Source organism: Acyrthosiphon pisum, chromosome A1, assembly GCF_005508785.2.
Source record: "Acyrthosiphon pisum isolate AL4f chromosome A1, pea_aphid_22Mar2018_4r6ur, whole genome shotgun sequence".
Taxonomy (NCBI): domain Eukaryota; kingdom Metazoa; phylum Arthropoda; class Insecta; order Hemiptera; family Aphididae; genus Acyrthosiphon; species Acyrthosiphon pisum.
Window position 1 is genome coordinate 79,448,791 of NC_042494.1, and position 20,562 is coordinate 79,469,352.

General features: G+C 27.4%; 2 protein-coding genes across 3 annotated transcripts; both read right to left on the bottom strand.

Annotated features, from left to right (window-relative positions):
* Positions 1–4,108: 4,108 nt before the first annotated feature.
* Positions 4,109–6,591, bottom strand: LOC100164431 (thiamine transporter 2-like). Its single transcript, NM_001293400.1, is given in 6 exon segments — positions 4,109–4,319; positions 4,976–5,192; positions 5,261–5,431; positions 5,687–5,814; positions 6,048–6,097; positions 6,265–6,591. Coding segments are annotated over 4 exon segments (666 nt in total). The 5' UTR covers positions 5,813–5,814; positions 6,048–6,097; positions 6,265–6,591; the 3' UTR covers positions 4,109–4,167.
* Positions 6,592–13,721: 7,130 nt separating this feature from the next.
* On the bottom strand, positions 13,722–20,490 carry LOC100166440 (nuclear pore complex protein Nup133). Of its 2 annotated transcripts, none has more exons than XM_016801000.2 (3): positions 20,379–20,490; positions 17,646–17,721; positions 13,722–17,145 (listed from the first exon to the last, which is right to left on the bottom strand). In XM_016801000.2, exon 3 carries the CDS (start codon positions 17,133–17,135, stop codon positions 13,827–13,829), a length of 3,309 nt encoding a protein of 1,102 aa, XP_016656489.1. In that variant the 5' UTR covers positions 17,136–17,145; positions 17,646–17,721; positions 20,379–20,490; the 3' UTR covers positions 13,722–13,826. The 2 variants fall into 2 exon arrangements, with proteins under 2 accessions (XP_016656489.1, XP_008178515.1); XM_008180293.3 differs by lacking the exon at positions 20,379–20,490 and adding an exon at positions 19,755–20,017.
* Positions 20,491–20,562: the final 72 nt, after the last annotated feature.

Sequence of the window (20,562 nt, forward strand, 5' to 3'; positions counted from 1 at the left end):
CATGAAATTGATTGATCAAATATTTTTTAAAATCTAATTAGTGTACCTAATTATTTTATAATCTTTTAAATATTGTATCTATAAGTAAAGCTTGTAAAAATGAATATTTTTTCAATCATTTTCGTGTGGTTGTGAGTAATATTGAAATCTGGTGTTTTATTCCAATCACCTACCACAGGCAGTATATTATTACTGTGAAAAATGCAACTTGAGTAAATAAATATATTTTTTTTTTTGTATAATTTTTTTAAATTTTAAAGGGAATATAGACATCACCCTCACTGGTTACTTTTCATGTAATATCAAGTGGAGGCTACAGCCCCCTCCAACATTTTAGCCCTATTTGTGCCACTATATATATTGTATATCAATAAATAAATAATTTATAAATATCGTCAGTATGTATTATTTTCTTTTTCACCGTCAAAAAAGTGTATGATTAAAAACATGGTTCCAAGGACACTGTACAATCCACCAATGAACAAAAACTAAAATAAAATAATAATTACTGACATTAGTACAACATTTTAAGACTTCAGTTACATGAATGTATAATAATATTATGTGTTTTACTTACTCGTCCAGGGACAGTAATTTCTAAAAAATTAAATTGAACAAAGAAAAACGTCATAATGGCAGACATAACTAAGGAACCAAATAAATCAAACCCTATTACAAGGGAATAACATTGACTCTTTAGATGATTTGCCATTTCACACCTAAGTAAAAACAAAAATTAAACAAAATTAATAAAAAGTTATATTATTGTTATTAGACAATTGTATAGAATCCTCAATCAAGACACTCTTTTTAATCAAAATCACCAAAACCATGCATATTTTCAATATTTAAAATTTGTCATTTAAATTTAAACTTTGAAAACAGTATTGAATTTATCAACAGTAAAATATACTTTGCGTTGGATGTTAAGTCAGATTACTTAAGTATTCAAATTGCCTGGAAATGGCTACTTTTTCAGGACAATTTTTTGATTTCAAAAAGTATTTGCAGAAAAAAAAAAGTCATTAAACCATAAAAAATAAATGATTCATTTCCATAATGTAATTTTTGTTTTTCACCGTAAACTATAATAAAGTGACATAGTTGACTTTAACTAGGTATTACTATTTTATTTATTGGATAATTTTAAAAGTATATGAATTGTATACTTACAAGGTTATTACTAATATTGCTTCACTAACTAGACCATATAATATATATGATAAATATATTAATTGAATGTGCTCATAAAAGTAACATGACATCATGAAAATACCCATCAAAATAGAGCAAAATGATGTAAATATATCACCATAGTAATTCCAATCCAATTGGACTTTACCAATAAGATACGCACCCAATGCACCTAAGGCATAAATGTATTAATAAATAATAATAATTAGTACAATATCCAATGTAACATGTTTGTTTTATTTAAATTTAAATATGTATGATAGTTTAATACTTTAATCAATTACTAATGTATATATTGTACACTTTAATTTTGAAATATTTCATACCTTTTTTTTAAGTTAATCAATTTTGGTCATTTTAAGACTACACAATACACATCAATTGTATAAAACACTTTGCACACTTGCAGTGTGTTGACTAGTTTCACTGTATTAAATATATTTATAACAAGTAATCACTTGTCAAATTATATTAAGCTATGATCGTACACAAGTATTAATGTATTTAATTTTATTATAATGATATTAATCATCAATTTATGCCATACAAAAATGTCCATGTACCATGTATTACAATATATTTTGATAGTTGAACTATTAATTATAAATTTAAACTACTCTTATTCTTTTCTGTTTATATTTCTTCTTTCTTTTTAAATTTTTTAATAGCTTTATACAATATGTTTTTTATTAATTATAGAAAAATTTTAGGAATATGGTCCAGATAATATCATCAGAAACTGTTTTGAACTATAATGCATTTCACAACAACTGCGACTCGGCGCCCTCGAGGCGGTTTTGTCACAAATCAGGGGTTTTCAATCTAGGATAGAAGAATATTCGTTAACAATTTTAAATTTTCAGCGCACATTACGCGCTTGTTTTAGAAACACTAAAAAAAAAACACCATGAAGCGCGTTTAGGCCAAGTTACAGTTGTTGTAAAACGCACTATAGTTCAAAACAGTTGTAGGCCATCTGTATTACAATACTGGAACTATAAATAATAAATATAATCTTAACTTAAGTGATAAAAAAAAAAACCATTAATTTGTAATAATATCAGTAAAATTAATGATAAAGTTAGTCAGAACTCAAAAGATACATTTTAATCAAATACACATTTTATAAAAAATATAATTAGTCAAAGTATATAGATAGTGCAAGTAAGATACTTATTACTTAAAATATATTATGTAGGTAACTGATTATTAAATTTCATAATACCAACCGCACAATGTGACCATTGACTCAGCAAATCCATTTGACAAGATATCATTATTTCCATGTTTATTAACAACATATGAGTACAGTATGTTCATATTATTTAAAACCTATAAAAATATATATATATTAAAATACCATTATATACTAAAATACAGTATTTCCTAACCTATGGATTACTGTTTGTAAACTACTAACAAGAAAATATCTTAATTATATAAGATAAAAATTAATAAAATATATAAAAATAATTTTAGTTGTAAATTGATTAAAAACTCTTAAATTATGTTTTATTTGATACCTTTACGTATGGTAATAATATGAAGTATAACAAGTGTTAGACATAGGTATCCATTATTATATATTTTATAGTAACTTTTGTATTATTTTATTTCGGTATTGGGAAATAGGTTGTCTTATCGGCTATCACTAATTGAGCTAATGATTGTCAATAGTACTGTTGTGTCATAGGTGCTTATATGTTGATTACCCATACACATCAACAGTACATCAAGATTATAAGATATCAAACTGAATGTAATATTATAATATGTCAATTTTATTTTATTTTTTTTTATTTTAAAGTGTGCCTAAATATTTAATTTAAAAATAATCTTTATATATTTTAACAAAATTAAGTATTCATTGCTCAGTAATGTATTACATTAAATTAAAATGATGAAATTGCTAATAATAAAAATTTTTATTCGTTTAACACACATGTATCTAATAACCTAAGAAGAACGTCCAACCTGCAAACTCTGCGACAGACCCTTGACCATCAAACATATCGTACTCAAATGCCCAAGTTTAACAACTTTAGATGAATTCTTGGAAACTCACTCACTATAATACTAGCATTTGGAGATGAAAACTCAGGAAATATCTTCAGACATAGATCTATCAAAGTTCCTCTAAGACAATTTATATTAAAAAGTCTCTCCAAATATTCAATGTGAAATGTAGAATTAAATACAATTAAGATTATTGTAAATTGTGATAAAATGTGATTATACATAAAACCTTGAGATTAATGACCTCAGATGTTGAAGCCTTACTAACACAAAACAAAAAGAAATTTTTATTTATGTTACTATATATTGGCAAACTTTATTTTTTTGAGAAGAGGGGTCTATCCAACTAAGATTACATTTTTAGATGGCCATAACAGAAAGGTTGAGAAACACGGCTATATATAGTACTATCATACTTCAACAATACATAACTACCTATATAAAATTAATATAGTATTGTAAATTATAATGTGCTAGTATAAGCCAGATATCAGCTAAATATATTTTTTTTAATAACTATGAATAATATCATATATACATAGAGTTACAATATATACCAGATATCATGTTAAATTACATAACTTGTAAATGTGCTACTTTTTAAATAAATATAACAATATTAAGTTATTACATCATTGTAATTTAATACATAATCTATTAAATGTAAAATGTAAATGTATTTTTAAACATTTTAATAGGTACCTGAACATATGCCGCCATGCCAAATATATACCAAACAGATTTTTTTAGTATAATTTTATTTGAGAGTGAAGTTTTAAAATCCAACCAAATTTGTTTTAAAACAACTACTATCTTATAATCTTTATCCACCCTATTAATACCTAGACATTAAAAAATGTAAATATACCAGCAATAGAATCCAAACAAGACATTAGTGTTTGGTTATTGCTTATTATTTATTACTGCCATGTGTCTATAAATTGTGCCTTATTTCTATTACCTACAATATTTTATTTCATGAGTGTCAGATGTAATTGTTTCACTGTTTCCGAGAAGCGTGGTCTTTTCATCTGGAAAATTTGTGTTCAAAGAATCCTTTGGTTTAATAGGAGGAAATAAAAAAGCCCAAATTGTAGCCAAGAACATAGCTGAAATAAATAAATGGATTTAGATTAATAATTGAAATAATAATTGAAGTTCCACTGGCATAGTAGTATAATAACACTGATAGTGAATATAATGCTGAGTCCTATGAAACTTAATAAAAATGTTGTAAATTTAATATTGTTTGTTTGCCGAACAATTTTATTTAATTTGAATAACACAATTAGGTATAACAGAAAATTTTTAAATTAAATGAATTGGATTCCAAACTTAGAATTTAGTATATTGATTATAAATATTAAGTTATCTAAAATAAGATTTTGAATAAGAAAATAATTTTGAGAAATGTTCATAAATTATTTCAAAATTGAATATAGACATAGGGGAAGGGGGTGAAGTCCCTCTTCTCTATAGAATATATTTATGAGTATCCATTTATAGTCATATGCTAATCAGTAGTCAATAAGACATTTAAAATTCAGAAATGCACTTTTTTTTACACTTTCCTTCCCCCTTCTAATTTTTTCCCAATGTATACAATGAATATTATTACCATATAATTTGTACAACAAATTAAGTGTTAATTCAATATTGTGTAATATTGAAGTAACTGCCATTTCACAATGGGAAACTGAGTAGAATTTCATACATGTTTAAAAAAAAATATATAATTTAACAAATTATATTGTTAAATACTAACCAAATGCATTACAGTATGGCAGTGATGTATAGCTTCCTCCACTTGAGCTAACTATGATTTGCCCAGAGATGTCTCCAAAGAATTTTCCTAGCTGCAAACCAACAGCCGCAATGCTGGCCGACTTTTGAAAATGTTTTCTGTCTTTGATACAGGCAAATAAATAACATGATGCTACTGTTGTGTTACAGTATGCTGTTCCATAGAAGAACATAGACACCTGTAATTATTAGTATGCAAATACGATAATAACATTATTGACATTATGTATGTAATATTAGCACTAACTTTTAGTTGTATTAAGCTTGGTAAGCCCACCATGAGAATATAAGTGATACATGAGCAAAATGTTAAGAATATGACCACTGGCTTGTATAGAAGGTAGTCCGAGATTATTAACATTATCAACGTTGCTATAAGAGCAGAGTATGATCTAATGGACTCCAACGAGTTAGCCACCTGTAACATAACAAATTCAAATTATACAAACTTCCACCCATGAGTCAAAGATACAATTGTGTAAATTACAACAACAATTACGTAGGTAACTCAATAATAACATTAAATTTTAAATTATAATTAAGTTCACACATCAATTCATAGTTATAACCCCTAATAATGTACATGTAATAGTTATTTAAACAGCTAACTTATAAATACTTTTGTATAAGTATTATTTTAAAACCAAGATTAAAAATAATACTACTTATGTACCTCTGAAAGAGAAACATTCCCATTTGGCCCAGTGAAATAAGCTGTTAAATATGGCTCTAGTGGACGTATTTGTATCAGAAACATAAAAATGGCCACCACATATGTAATTTTTTTCCAACTTTCCATCGCTGTAGAACATGAGTACAGACATTATTTTAAACTAATAATTAATTAGTTTTCATTTCATAGGCATTTACTATACAAATATTAGGTATACAAAGATATGTAAATACATAATATATTATGTTCAGGCCCAAAGAGTATTAGTGTATACCTAATATTTGTATAATAAAATTAATAACTAGGTACTAAATTATTATTAATTATATACTATCAAACTGAACTTTATTTTAGGTAGTACCTTTCCTGAAGTCTTATCTTCACTTTGAATAATAGTAAAATTTGAAATTTCTAAAAAAACAAACTATACCTAAGTACAATCAGGTATTTAAATATAATTTATACAAAAAAAATATAATGTATATAAGTGAACAGTGAACCGAATCACTTGCACTCATACAAAACAAATTTATTCATATTAAACAAATGTTTAATTGACAAAAAAATAAAATACATACCTACCGCGTAAAATCTAAAATTGTCTGCATCTATAACCGATCACCCGGATCACCGATGTATATTGTTTATTTAAATTGGAACGAATTCACTTAGTAGTCAGTACCCAATTAGCATTATGTTATACTTATTAAATATTTAGGTATCAAATATAAACCTATCTGTCCATCTAGATGGAAGGTAGTGACCCAGTAGGTAGAGGTAGTAATAGGACGAAATGGTAATATAATATTATTATTATATAATAACATCATAACCATTATATAACAGTAATCATGTTACATACTCTAAATTAATAGTACTATCCACCTTGAGTACTACAACTCAATGCTCATATTAATTATTACGACGGATTAGAAGATAATAATAAAGATAAAGATATCTTTAATATTGCTTTGTATTTTTCATGAATCATAATCACACTAATCGTGGTCCGTGATCATATTAAAAACCACAGATATGTATAATAACTAGATATCCGAGTCCATATACTACAACATTACGTAGGTTAACCATAAGTTTAAGTTTAAGTTCGTGGTTGAAGCGCAATAGCAAAATAATGTGTTCCTAAATTCTAATCAATCCGCTGGATCGGGTGATGAATTTAGGAACACACGAATTATTAAATTATGATGCCCGACGCCATTTGCAACTTTGGCAATGTTTACATTTATTCATATACATATTTACTTATATATACATATATACTGATAATACTATTTTGCCCTAGTTATAAATGGCTGCCAGCGTCATTGATAAGAAGAAGTCGGGTATCTAGTTATTTTACATATCTGTGTTAAAAACCACGAACTACTACATCGTGTTAAAAACAATACTCGAGGTAATCTTATCTCTCTTTGTGATATCACGAGCATAAAGATAAATTATAATCTTAGACACGATTAAAGATATTAAAGATATCTTTAATCGTGTCTTAGATCATAATTCATAATATTTATATAGGTATTATAATATTGTTAATATTTATTATATATGTCTAATCTAATCGAGTTTTGAATCGAAACTGACGCTCTCTTCTGTGAGTTCTGTCATGACTCATGACCACGAACGCACACAGTTGCTCTTCTCATGTCTCATCTGCCTCTGGAGTCTGGAGGCTTATTCTTGAAAGCAGTAGAACGATATTCGTACTAAATATTTGTACCTTTCTACTAATTTGACGAAATAGTATTCCTGAACGCCGCTCGTTTACGAATGAATTATTCTATTCTACCACCGTCCACCGGATTCTATTTTAAACTACGAACGGGTCGTGTGGTGTATCGTAGAAGAATCCTTAGAAATTAGAATAATCGTTTACTCTGTAATGTCGGGCTCTTTAAAAACTTTTATCAGAGCTTTAGTAATGGCGGTCGATTTAATTACTACGTACCTATATAGTACTTACGCTAATACACTTTTTAATTATACTATTACTTATACCAATATTATATTTATATTTATATATTATATTTCACCCATTTTTTTTCTTATACCTGTGCCTAATATCGTGATCATTACGACTCATTATTTTCGTGTAAACTTTAATAATGATGGACATATCGTAAAATTATACAACAAGTAAAATATATAGATACATAATATTATTACAATATACCTACTATGTTAATGTGGAGTATTAAATATTAGATAGGTAAACATTTTACGTGTAGGTACCTATATCCTACTACCTACCACTCGGCACTCCGCTCACAAAAACGTTAAATTTAATATTATAAAATATACATTTATTAAATCCTATAGTTCGAAATTTGATTTTTATGTAGGTATTGAAATACTCCAAAAGATATCTGCTTTAGAATATGAAATTTATGGTAGGCGGAAAAAAAGCCCAGAAATAGAAATAAAAATGTGAACACATATATACTCTACTCCTAATTAGTAATTACTAGGGTGCAGATTTGTATGTATTAAAAATTCAAAAATATGTACATATATATGTATTTAATTTTTACCATTTCTAATTACCATGTATCTATAGGCTATAACAAAATATAATAATATATTATATATTATAATGAAAATGATCATTATAAATATGAACACAATATGATATATTAAATATACATACATACATACTACTATAACAGTTAATAATCATAAATAATAATAACTAGTAAAATATAATATACTTAACTATTATTATTAGGTTATATTTGTATTTATTAATACTTAACTATTAATCATATATTATAACAACCTATTGAAAAATTTAAATGTACCTATAATAGTAAATAAATAAATAAATAAATATTAGTATGTATAAATATAATATAAATAATCATTACAGTATTGGGTACAGTTGAAAATTGACTGACCTACTGTGACTATTATTATTATTATTATTATTTTTATTCTATGACTATTGACTATATTATTATCTATGTTATTATGCATTTATGCACCTACTATTATATGCTTTTTCGAGCTATTATTGTTGTAATTTTACAGTCGAAAATTGACTGACGTTTATGCTCTCTAAATATATTAAATTACCTCCGGTTTTGTAATTTTTGTATACATTTTATTATGTAAGGCTTAAGCCAAAATCAATAAACATAATTATGTTTATTGATTTATAAATTATTGTACTATGTATATACCTAAGACTGATGTTTTTTGACTTATAACTTATAACACAATACATTATGATGTATACATAATATTGTGTTCATATTTATATTTTTATTTGATTTACAATCTATATTTTATACAATTAACAATTAATAATTAATTTCATTTTAATATATAATATATTAATATATTATTATTTTTTATTATAGGTATACGGTAATTACTAATTAGGTCATTAGGAGTAAATACCTATACAATATACATGTGTTCACATTTCTATTTCTATTTCTGGGGTTTTTTCCTTGATGTGTTTATTTTTTTGGGCTTTTTTTCCGCGATTCGAACTTTATGTATATATTTTTTTATTTAAATTAAACCTCTGCTTTGCCATTGGCTGACATTTGATTTGAATGTGTCATGTTAAAAAAAAATATAAAATATAATTTTTTGAAAATATGACAAGGTATAACAACATAAACAACTAACAAGCTAAGTATATGAAATAGGTGTTAAATAATATTATAAAAACGTAAAAGTTAATAGTTGTTGATATAGTGATTAGTGAGTGGTCCATAATAAAAGAATCAACCTGTATAATAATATAACTGAAATAAATTACATAAAAAGTTATATGGGGGACGGGATCGAGTGGCCGAGCGGGACCGTTTTACAATCATATCAGACAGTTTAAACCTCGGTTACGCTTAACCCACTGATTTTACCGGCCGAATTTCACGGTTTAACCTTAGTTTAACTACTGTAATACGGGTCCTAAGGGATCGGTTGCGACGCGCACCGTCGCCGGTTCGAACTCGGCCACGGGCGGCATTTTTCTTCGGGCAGTTACGATGTCCGGAGAGAGAGGCCGCCATCCCCCACCCGGGCATGGCAGATACTTAAGAATGATACCCCGATTACTGTTTATAGCATATTTTTAGGAAATAATATATCGTTTACGTAATAGAAACAATTATTGTTATTGTATAGTTTATTGTATAGTTTATTATATCGACTGCAGGTCGGTCGCACCGCGTATGACTGCACGGTTCTCACTATAGTCTCTGTAAATATCTAATGGCAAAGCAATTGATGCTGGAGATCAAATAAGTGCTAGAGATAAATTATAAATTCAAACGTTTTATGTTATTGACAAAGCGGCCGAGCGGACTAAGTCGTCGGTTTCGACGCACACCGTCATCGGTTCTAATCTCGGTCTCGGGCGGCACTTCTCTTCGGGCAGTCACGGTGTCTGGAGAGAGAGGCCGCCATCCCCCACACGGAATGGCAGATACTTACTGGTGCCCACATAAAAATTTTGCCAAACTAAAACAAACGTGTTTACAAAAACCTACAATATTCTCCCGCACAGTTAAAAACCATACAATGGTCTAAGTTGTCACGGGTTAATTAATAAAAAAATATATATATACTGTTATTTTTTGTTACAATTATATCTTTTGTATAATGTATTAAACTTATTAAAGAAATATGCAAAATGGTATAAAATAAGTTGTTTTTTATGGTTTTTGACAATATAATATAATATATATCTGTATATAATATTTGAAGTAAGATTAATTGTTTTTAAGATCTGTTAAAATTGTTATCATATAAAAAGTAATAAAAGTTTAGATTTGATTTTTATGCTAAATATTTTTGTTTTTAAAGGATTAACACTAAGATTTGACACTTCCTCTCCCAAACAGAAGATTTCTTAACTATTTAAATACTGGACATTACAGGGCCATATTAACGTGTGTGCACCTATAATGTCTAAATGTACTGTGCCTACTGCCTAGGGCCTACGATAGTTTTAATCCGGGCCTGCTCCCCACAGTTCCACAGGCTAATAATCTCAGTTGTCGAAACATCAACCCGAGAAAAAGAAGTTATATATATAGTAATATAGTTATTACTTATTAATTTATTATGATGCATTCCAATTAATTATTTATTACTTATTAGGACCAAATATAGGTATTTATATAGGGGGGGAGGCGAAACAATTTTAGTCTTGAATACCGCTTTTAACAATTATTAACAAAATTTATAAAATGTACCTACCTATTTCATCATTAGCAAAAACAGAATATCTCACGACTTCGGTGGGGGGGGGGGTCGCACCCTCAGTGACGCGCCTGATATTAATTAGGTACCTATTATTTATTATTACAAGTATTTAAATACATTATAGTATTATACATCAAAATCAAACATTCAAACACATTAGGTACCATAATAATTTATTTCTAACATGATTGCGTTTTGAAATTTCAGATAATATGTAGGTTTATACTAGGTACGTAGTTTATTATATCATAGTAACTATGATTAATCTATGATTATATTCACTGTATATTATATTAGGTAATAGGTATATTCTATGACTTATAGCAATTAATATCAATAGATGTAGATAAACATGGCTAGGAAGTTCCTAGTAGGAACATCTTATTATACAAATAATAAAAAAAAAAAAAAATGACTTATAGTACCTACTTATAACTTTATAAGTCTAAAACAGAAATGCTTAATCAACTGTAACTTTTGTTCTGCTACTCTGCTGCTTGATTCAAGTGTTTTTTTAGTTTACTGTATTTAACATGAATGATTTAGATTTGATGACTGATTAATTATTTATTGAGTACCCCCCCAAGAAAAAAAGGCAGGCTGGTTGGGTGATAAATGATAATGTTTCCCATTTATGAATCAATGGCATTTTATCAAAGGTGGGCAAGTTAATGAAAATAATTAACTCAAGTTAAGTTAAGTTAAGAGGACACAAGATCGATAAGTTAAAAGTTAACAGTTAACAAATTATAAATTTAACTCGATAAGTTAAAAGTTGATATAGAAAAAAATATTAACTTAATTCAGTTTAAAAAAAGTTAATCAATTTATTTAATTAGTTTTCTAAATCACATAAAGACAATTTTATTGAATTTTTATCATAATGTACACTGTATAGCCTTTTACTTTTACTTTACTATTATTTATTGATTTAAACTATACTCATCTCAAATTAATAATTCAACAAATATATATTTTTATATCGTATAGCAATTGAATGTCATATAATACCTGAAGATGAGTACATGGCCTTCATATGTAATAGTAATATTTATGTTTAAACAAAAAATTTCAAAATGTTTTTAACTTGATGGATTTTTTTAAATCAACTAAGAAAAGCTAAGTTATTTCAACCGTAAATTAAACTAGTTAAGTTTATAAGTTGATTAGGAAATAAACTAACTAGTTAATGCCCACCTTTGCATTTTATAGACAATCTGGTAGAAGTACTAAACATGATGGTTAATAGTTAATACAAATTGATGATTGTAGAAATCAAATTGTAAATATAAACTAGTAAAAGTGAACAATTTCAATTATTTAAAATTTAAAACTTAGTTATTACGATATTACATGCATATTTCAATTAGGTTATAACAGCTCTTGGATTTTTTGAGACAGGAAGTTAACCAGCTGAATGTTGGTTAAAATAGCCATTCATCAGTTAGCCAACCATTTGAAGTTTGTAAATCCAGTGAATGAACCTACTATATTTGAAAAACATGTTTACTTTCGCAGAAACTTTGAGGAGGTAAATGGTATACGTCAACGGAAATTCGAACAGTAGCTACCTATGATAACCTATATTATGGTATTCTACTTTCTCATTGAAGAACTCTTTTCACATGATGCCATTAGACTTAAAAATGTGTGTTGCTTGTATAATTATTTAAGTGACTGAATGCAAGTCAGTATTTTAAAGAGGTAATTTTTTTTACATAAAGTGAATATAGATCTTCGTGAAATTATTCTCATTCTTGCCCTGTTCCATCTTGACGAGGCTCTTCATTTATTGCATGGCATCGAGCTGATCCCCCCCCCCCCCCATAAGAGACAAAGACGCCAAAGAAATCAACAATTTCCGAATTTGAATTGCCACCAAAACTCAAAGGAAAAAAATTGGCCGTGCAGAGAATGCTGTTCTCCCTGTCTATGCTATTATATAAATTAAGCTAATTGTTCTATGACTGTAACAAATTGCCAAATAAAAAATTATTGTAAAAAAAAATAGGTATACTATAAGTAGTATAAGATCATTATTGTCCATTGATTGTGATTTGTGAATGTATGCTCGTCCGCGTGATACAATTATTTATTGTATCTATTTTGTAAAGCAAATAAAAATAATTGTAATAGGTAACCAACGTAAATTAAACAACTGGTACGATGATCAGTAGAACTATATAACTGTATATTAAATAAATGCTAAAATTTGTAATTTATAATTTTATCGTAATTTCAATTCTTTTTTTGTGTTTTTAAAACAATTGCTTATTGATTGTTATTCTCAATTTATTTTCTATTAAATAATTGTACAATCATTCTCATTAGAAATTACAATAATACAATTTACACTATAAAATATTGTAATTAAGTTACCTATATGGCTATATCAAAGGTATAATATATTACCTAGGTACCTACAATATTTAGTTATTTTGAAATTACATATCTAGTGAATTATTAACCGTCCATATTTTTTGCAGAAACTATTCTCTTTCTTTTATTTGTTTATAACTAATTATTAAAGAACATAGGTAGTAACAAGAATTTCAAATTATTTAAAATAACCATGCAAATAATATTTATAGAACCTACTGTGAGTGCTAATATAGTTAGAATACATTATTTTTTTGGGTAGTAACTAAATTCTAAAACAAAGTTTGCTTTAACTAACATTTCATTAAACAGCATAATATTATTTCATTTGTTTGAAGGGACACAGTTAAAATAAAATATCAGCAACCAATCAGAATAATAAATCAAATGTATTTAATAAAGACTTACATTTTATTTTATTATTTATTATTTATTGTTAAAATCATTATGTATGTAACATTAAAATAATACACATGAGTATATAAAAAAATTAATAGATTTTGAAATCAATATTTATAAATTACTGAACAAGTGAAGTTTCAAAATCCATACTAACACTAGCAGGTCTTAAGCAATGTTCAAATCCCATTTTCATAACAAACTGCCACATAGTATTTGAATGGAAGTTTTCTAATTCATCAGCAAACAACAACCAGTCTAAGGATGGTAAAATGTCTAATAGGCCTTTGTTGTACATGAGTTTTAAGGTCTTAAAGAATAAAAGATTGTGAATAAACTCAATAGGATCACCAATCTCTTGGTCATGAAGTGGATATTTTAATGTCTCTCTTAATATTATTTCGCACCACAAATAGCGACTGAGATCTTCACATTCTTCTTTATTTTCAATAAATTGTAACACAGACAAAGCACGTAAACATTGATTTTCATCCAAGGTGCTATTGTTTTTGTGTAAGTATAAATTGAAAATTTCTTCAGGGGATAACACACGCATATTATTCAAATCTAAATTCAATAATTCTAAGACGCACTCAGGGATATTTATCTGATGTTCAATAACTTCCAAATGTCTATCTATTTGATCCAACTCTGGGTTTTTAGCTAATGGCCCATTTTTTGCTAAAACTGCCATTCTGTATAAATTCAATTGATATTTTTTTCTAAGCACATTTGTTTCCTCCTTAGACCAGCACTGTTTTAGGGATTCACATGTTAGGTTAATGTTTTCAGAAAGACTTCCAGCTATCCAACCATAATTTGGATAGGCTTCCAATGCTAATGCTATGTCATGTTCATACTTAGGTTTGCGACAAAAATTACATAACAATTCTACAATTTTACCTTGTTCTAAGTACCAAGAAAACACGGTTTGACGAAAATTTTGATCGTTAAGTTTGTCCATAAAATTATACAATAAATCAATATTGTTTGTTTCAAAACAAACCTCTACTATAACTCTATGGTCTGCATATTTCTCAGCCAATTCAATTACTTTGTGGTGTTCTTTAAAATCCATAAGTTTCTTAAGTAGCTTATACCTAAGTTGTGTGTAATTGCTGTCCATTTCAGAAAGTACATCAATAGAGCTAGATAGTAAAACATCTACCAAAAATGCAACTTGATCAGAAATTTCTGAACGCACTTCTTTGGTAATATTTGCCTTTCTGGCAAATTCAAGACTAATATTTATTTGTTTTAACAACTCAGAACATATGCCTTCATTATTTTCACATAGAATCCAAGATATTTTTGATTGTTTTTGTTTGTCAATAGGGAAAAATTCAACGTTTTGTCTTCTGTAGTCTAATACAGCACCAAGTACTTTCACTAATATCCTATTGACATTGCATAAAATTAAACAAATATCTATAGCACTACGATTCGTAGAAGAAATTTCTTCACTGTATATACATAGTCTCTGGAAAAGAATGTGTGACATACTGACTTGTTTATAAAACTTATCAATGTGTGTAAGGCCTGGTGGTGAAGAATAACTATCACAATTGCTTTCGACTGCTTCTTTTATTAATGTATCTAATAATTCACTATGTTCAACTTCAATTTTTCTAAATGTTAATGTAGCTTGTAATTTTTCACTTAAATCTTTTAAAGCACATCCTGTATAGACTTGGGTTTCATATTTATTAATTTGCCTCATACGATTCCATAATCCAAGCTCTTGTAAAAATTTAAGATACCAATGAATTGCTTGCTGTTTTTCTTCTAAATGACTTAATATTACCATTGATGATGATCTGATAGTAGGTTCACCATGAACACCTAACCAACGTGGATCATTGATGGGTATATCATTAACAAGATCTTCTCCAACTTTAAATACAGTTTTATCTAGGCTAGATTCATCAGTTGATGTCAATTCTTCTGGACATGCTTGCTTCACTAATGCTCTGCAATTGTCTATTTTTCGGCTGACAAACTGTAGAAAAGCTGATTTCAATCTAGTTTCATTGCTACCACTTTCTACTTCAGCAGTTATAGCAATGGATTGATTTAAATCTGGAGATTGAAGAACACTTCTTGATTCATTGAAATCGTATTCCACGTTAGTTATTTTAGTGACTACAGTTAAACAATGAGATTGAGTGAAAAACATACCGTAATTGTTTACCACTGAGCCTCCACCAAATTTTAAATCACAATCAACACCAATGACATCGGTTTGGAATGGTTCAAAAGTAACAACAAGGATATAATGTTTAGACAAAATAAATGCTTGTTGTTCAGTAATTAGCAGCTGAGGTGAAGATTCATTCAAGTAGGAATTTTCAACATTATTAAGAACATGTAATGAAGTGATTGGACACTTACTATCTTGAATTTGTATGGTTGCTAAGATATAGTAATTGTAAGCTTGATTTGGTTTGGTGTGTATGAGAACAATAATCTCTTCACTACGATTATTAGTTGGTTTCATGTCAATTATTTCCATATCCATATCACCAGTACTAACACTATTAAACATCATAATTGAAAATTTTTCTTGTAAAGAATTTGCCAAGTTTACTTCAAATAATTGTTTCTCGCTATTTGGTTTTGAAACATTCCACTTAGTTAAGGTTGTACCATTAGTTGTAACTATATATATGCGTTCAGTAAAATCAGAAGAACTTTTTAAAACGCAGCCACATATGGTTTTAGGGTCAGTCTGTTGACCAGTTGAACCAAAAACAAGAGATGATATGTTCATAGATATATTACCCAGCCAACCAGTAGATTCAGTCAATATTTTACTACTTATTTGAGGGCGAACAGTATCCATGTTGATTGTTACCATAACCAAATCAGCCGTAGTTGTCAACAAAATGTACCTTGAATTGTCAACTTGATATAGGAATTCACATTCTTTTCCCATCAAATCAGTATTGTATTCAAAATATTCAACTTCGTCATAGACGTCTCTCCAAAAACGTATCAACCCTTCAGGAGACACAGCTATACAACAAGCATGAGATGATGACTTTCCTATTTCAGGTTCAAAAACCCAAACTAGAGCGGCTTGATGGGCCACTTCACTTGCTGGTAATCCAAGTTCAAAACAAGGATTTGTTTTATTTTCCTTATTGTTTTCTGCATTCCATACTAGAAGTTTGCGGCCATAAACAAACCATGCCCATAGACTATCCGATAAACGAGCTGACCATATTAATTTATTCTTATGCGATATACTTAATCCTTCAAGTACAGGATTAGGTGTATATAAACCATATGATTCTAACTGGTATCGGTCTGATTTGCTAACAAAACGGCCATCAAAGTGTAGTGTATGTTTCTTTGTGGACACACTTTTATTCAAATTCACTGGAGGTCCTCTAGAATGAAGTTCTCTTCTCAGATCGAATGAAGCCATTTTAATCTGCCTAAATAAAAAAATTAAATATTATACATAATAAGAAAATAACACAAGTTTATTATTTAAGTATATAAACAAAGAACAAGAAAAAAACTTGTATCTTCAATGGTGTACTCATATTATTATTCTATGGATGCACTTAATAAGTTATTACCTACAAAGTACTGAGTATGAAACATTTATTTACTATAATAAATAATAAATTATATTCTTACCATAAAACATATACATTATATTGTTGTATAATTTACTAATAGGTACATTTTAATTAAATTTAAAACATACCTATACTCTATTCCACGAGAGAACATGCTGTGACCCGACCAAAATCAGTTTTTCTGTACACCTCCCACGCAACACCCTGCTATAGGGTAACCGGTATTGATAGTAGGATTACACAGAACCAGCGTGTTCTCTTGTAGAACGGAGTATATTTAATTTATTTTTATATGGGTATCTAACAAAAGTCAAAACAAAACTTAAAACGAGTAAGAAGAATAAACTTACCTTGTTTAAAAATAGATTAAATTACAAAATTATATTTGTAAATTTATAACTTAAGAAATGATTCATCCACAAAATTCTGAAACAAATACAAATTACACATAAATAAAAAAAATAAAGGAAGGCAAAAGCTACTAAATTAACTGCAAATAAGTAACCCACAAGATATATATTATATACTACTTATTTCTAATTCTACTAATTGTACTAATTCTATTAACTGTCATATAAACTTATATAAATATGGTACCTATTTAAAATTAATTATATTAAACAGTGAACGCTAAGCCGCATTGTCTCAATAAAAATTAATAGCACACCTAATAGATAATTGTATATTTGTATGCTTATATCGAAGACCATTATAATTTAGTATATCTCAATGGTAATCTTTAGTAAGATTGTGAATATATTAATGTTTGTAAAATTATTTTAACCTTATAAACAAACTAATATTATCATCTATAACTTTTATTTGTAAATTATACAAAAATAATCACTAATTAATAATTTTAAGTTTAAATATAATAATTAGTATTATATTAAAATTATGTTATTTAATTATAAAAATTAATTTAAAATAAACGGTTAAACAATAAAACATACTCGATAATATATAGGTAAAAGAGTTTTTCAAAGAAATTCAATTCACTTTAAATACCTAGTAATTGGCAAAGATAGGCAAGTTAATGAAAATAATTAACTCAAGTTAAGTTAAGTTAAGAGGACACAAGATCGATAAATTAAAAGTTAATATAGAAAAAAATATTAACTTAACTCAGTTTAAAAAAAGTTAATCTATTTTTTTATTTAATTAGTATTTAAATCACATAAAGAGTGAATGTGTCTTTCTAGTTTCCAATTTATAAATTATAAAAAACAATTTTATTGAACTTTTATCATAATGTACACTGTTACCATTTTACTATTATTTACTAATTTAAACAATACTCATCTCAAATTAATAATTTAACAATTATATTTTTTTATATCGTATAGAAATTGAATGTCATAATAATATGTGAAGATGAGTAGGTACATGACCTTCATATATATTATAAGTTATATAACATTAAAACATAACAACAATTGAAGGGTGGGCGGGAATAACGTGCTATGAAGCAATCTCGATATATTTTAAGAATCGAAAAATTCCCAGAATGTTTTTATCATACACAATCATCGTGTATATACTTCGAAACCGGCGAAAAATGTATGATACAGTTTTCGTTTTTAGTTGTTCCTGAACATTTACGAATTGCTACATAGCACGTTATTCCCGCCCACCCTTCAATTATTGTCAATTTGTAATTTAAAATTATTAATTTTATTAAAAACATTTATAATTGCAACTCGCATAATATATAATTTACAACTTAATAAAATATATTAATATACACAAAATAATTATGTTGTCAAGAAAATGTTTGTGATTTTTTATTGGATTATTTTTATTTTATACTGATATCGTAATATTTACGTAGGTATAAATGAAAAATTTCAAAATGTTTTCAACTTGATGAATTTTTTTAAAATCAACTTAGAAAAGCTAAGTTATTTCAACTGTAAATTAAACTAGTTAAGTTCATAAGTTGATTAGGAAATAAAATAACTAGTTAATGCCCACCTTTGGTAATTAGTATAGAAATGATCAGTTACAAAATGACTAAATCAAATTAAATCAATTCAGATTTGAATTAAATTTTTTAAAGTCTTTGTAGTTGTATTTATTCAACTGTTATTGATCAGACAAAGTAAGGAATTAATACAAATTATAAATCTATTTTGATTACAAGTTATAACCACCGTGGACCATCATAATGCATAATCAATTACTAACAATAATTTATAAACCAATTGTAGACCGTGTTAACAACAATTGAATATTTATACCAACCATGTTGTAGTTTATATTATTTATATGATAGTTATTTACATGATTTTAAATGAACAATTAACTAATAAGTAAATCAAATATAAAAAAATAAGCAAAATATGGGGATTTGGCACCCTCATCAACCTCCACCCACTGTAGAATTGGATAAAATATTTTTATACTTGACCAGTTATTTTATTTTTAAAAATGTATTTAATTATAATTTACATAGGTACCTTGCAACAAATTGTATTACATTATGTGACACAAGAATGTAATGTTCATCCACAAATTTCTCGTTCAAATCGTACAGCCATATAAAATCAAGACCTCTTGAGTATATTAATTTATAATAAATTATCTTATTTACATACAATTTATTAGAATAAAGCGATAAATAAAAAACGAATTAATATTGTTGAAAAATAATTCTCGTCTACCGGTAAAATGAAGTCTATTGTCTGTTGAATTGTTTGAATAAGTAAGTTACAAGTCAAGACAGTTATAATATTGATACTTGATAACCTGCTTTGTAAACACGATTTTTGCGGTTATGGCGTCGAACGTTGATAAGAAAAACGTGATGAGATAACACGTAACTACCTACCTGGTAAAATATCAGCTAGAGGGTGCCAGAGACAAGGTTTATAGATTATTTTCTATTGATCTAGAGGTACGTCTTCTTCAAATTATTTTTATATCATCATATTAAATAATATTAAATATTAGTTTTATAATTAATATAATAGCATAATCATTATATATTATTAAAATATATTAATTGTATAGGTATAACTTTTTATCGATCGACCATCAACGGTTTATTACATAGAATAATAAATTAATAAATGATTTATTACCGGTCACAGACGAATTAAGGAGATTATGAACATTGCCATCACGGATAAAAAGAACAGGCTTCTCAACGACTCTTATCCGACGTTCCAACTTTGTAAATAGTTCTAGCAGAATACCGCTACGAACGCTAGTAGTACGGGCAAATTTAAGATACCCCGGTTTTAAGTGGTATATTATGGTAACAGA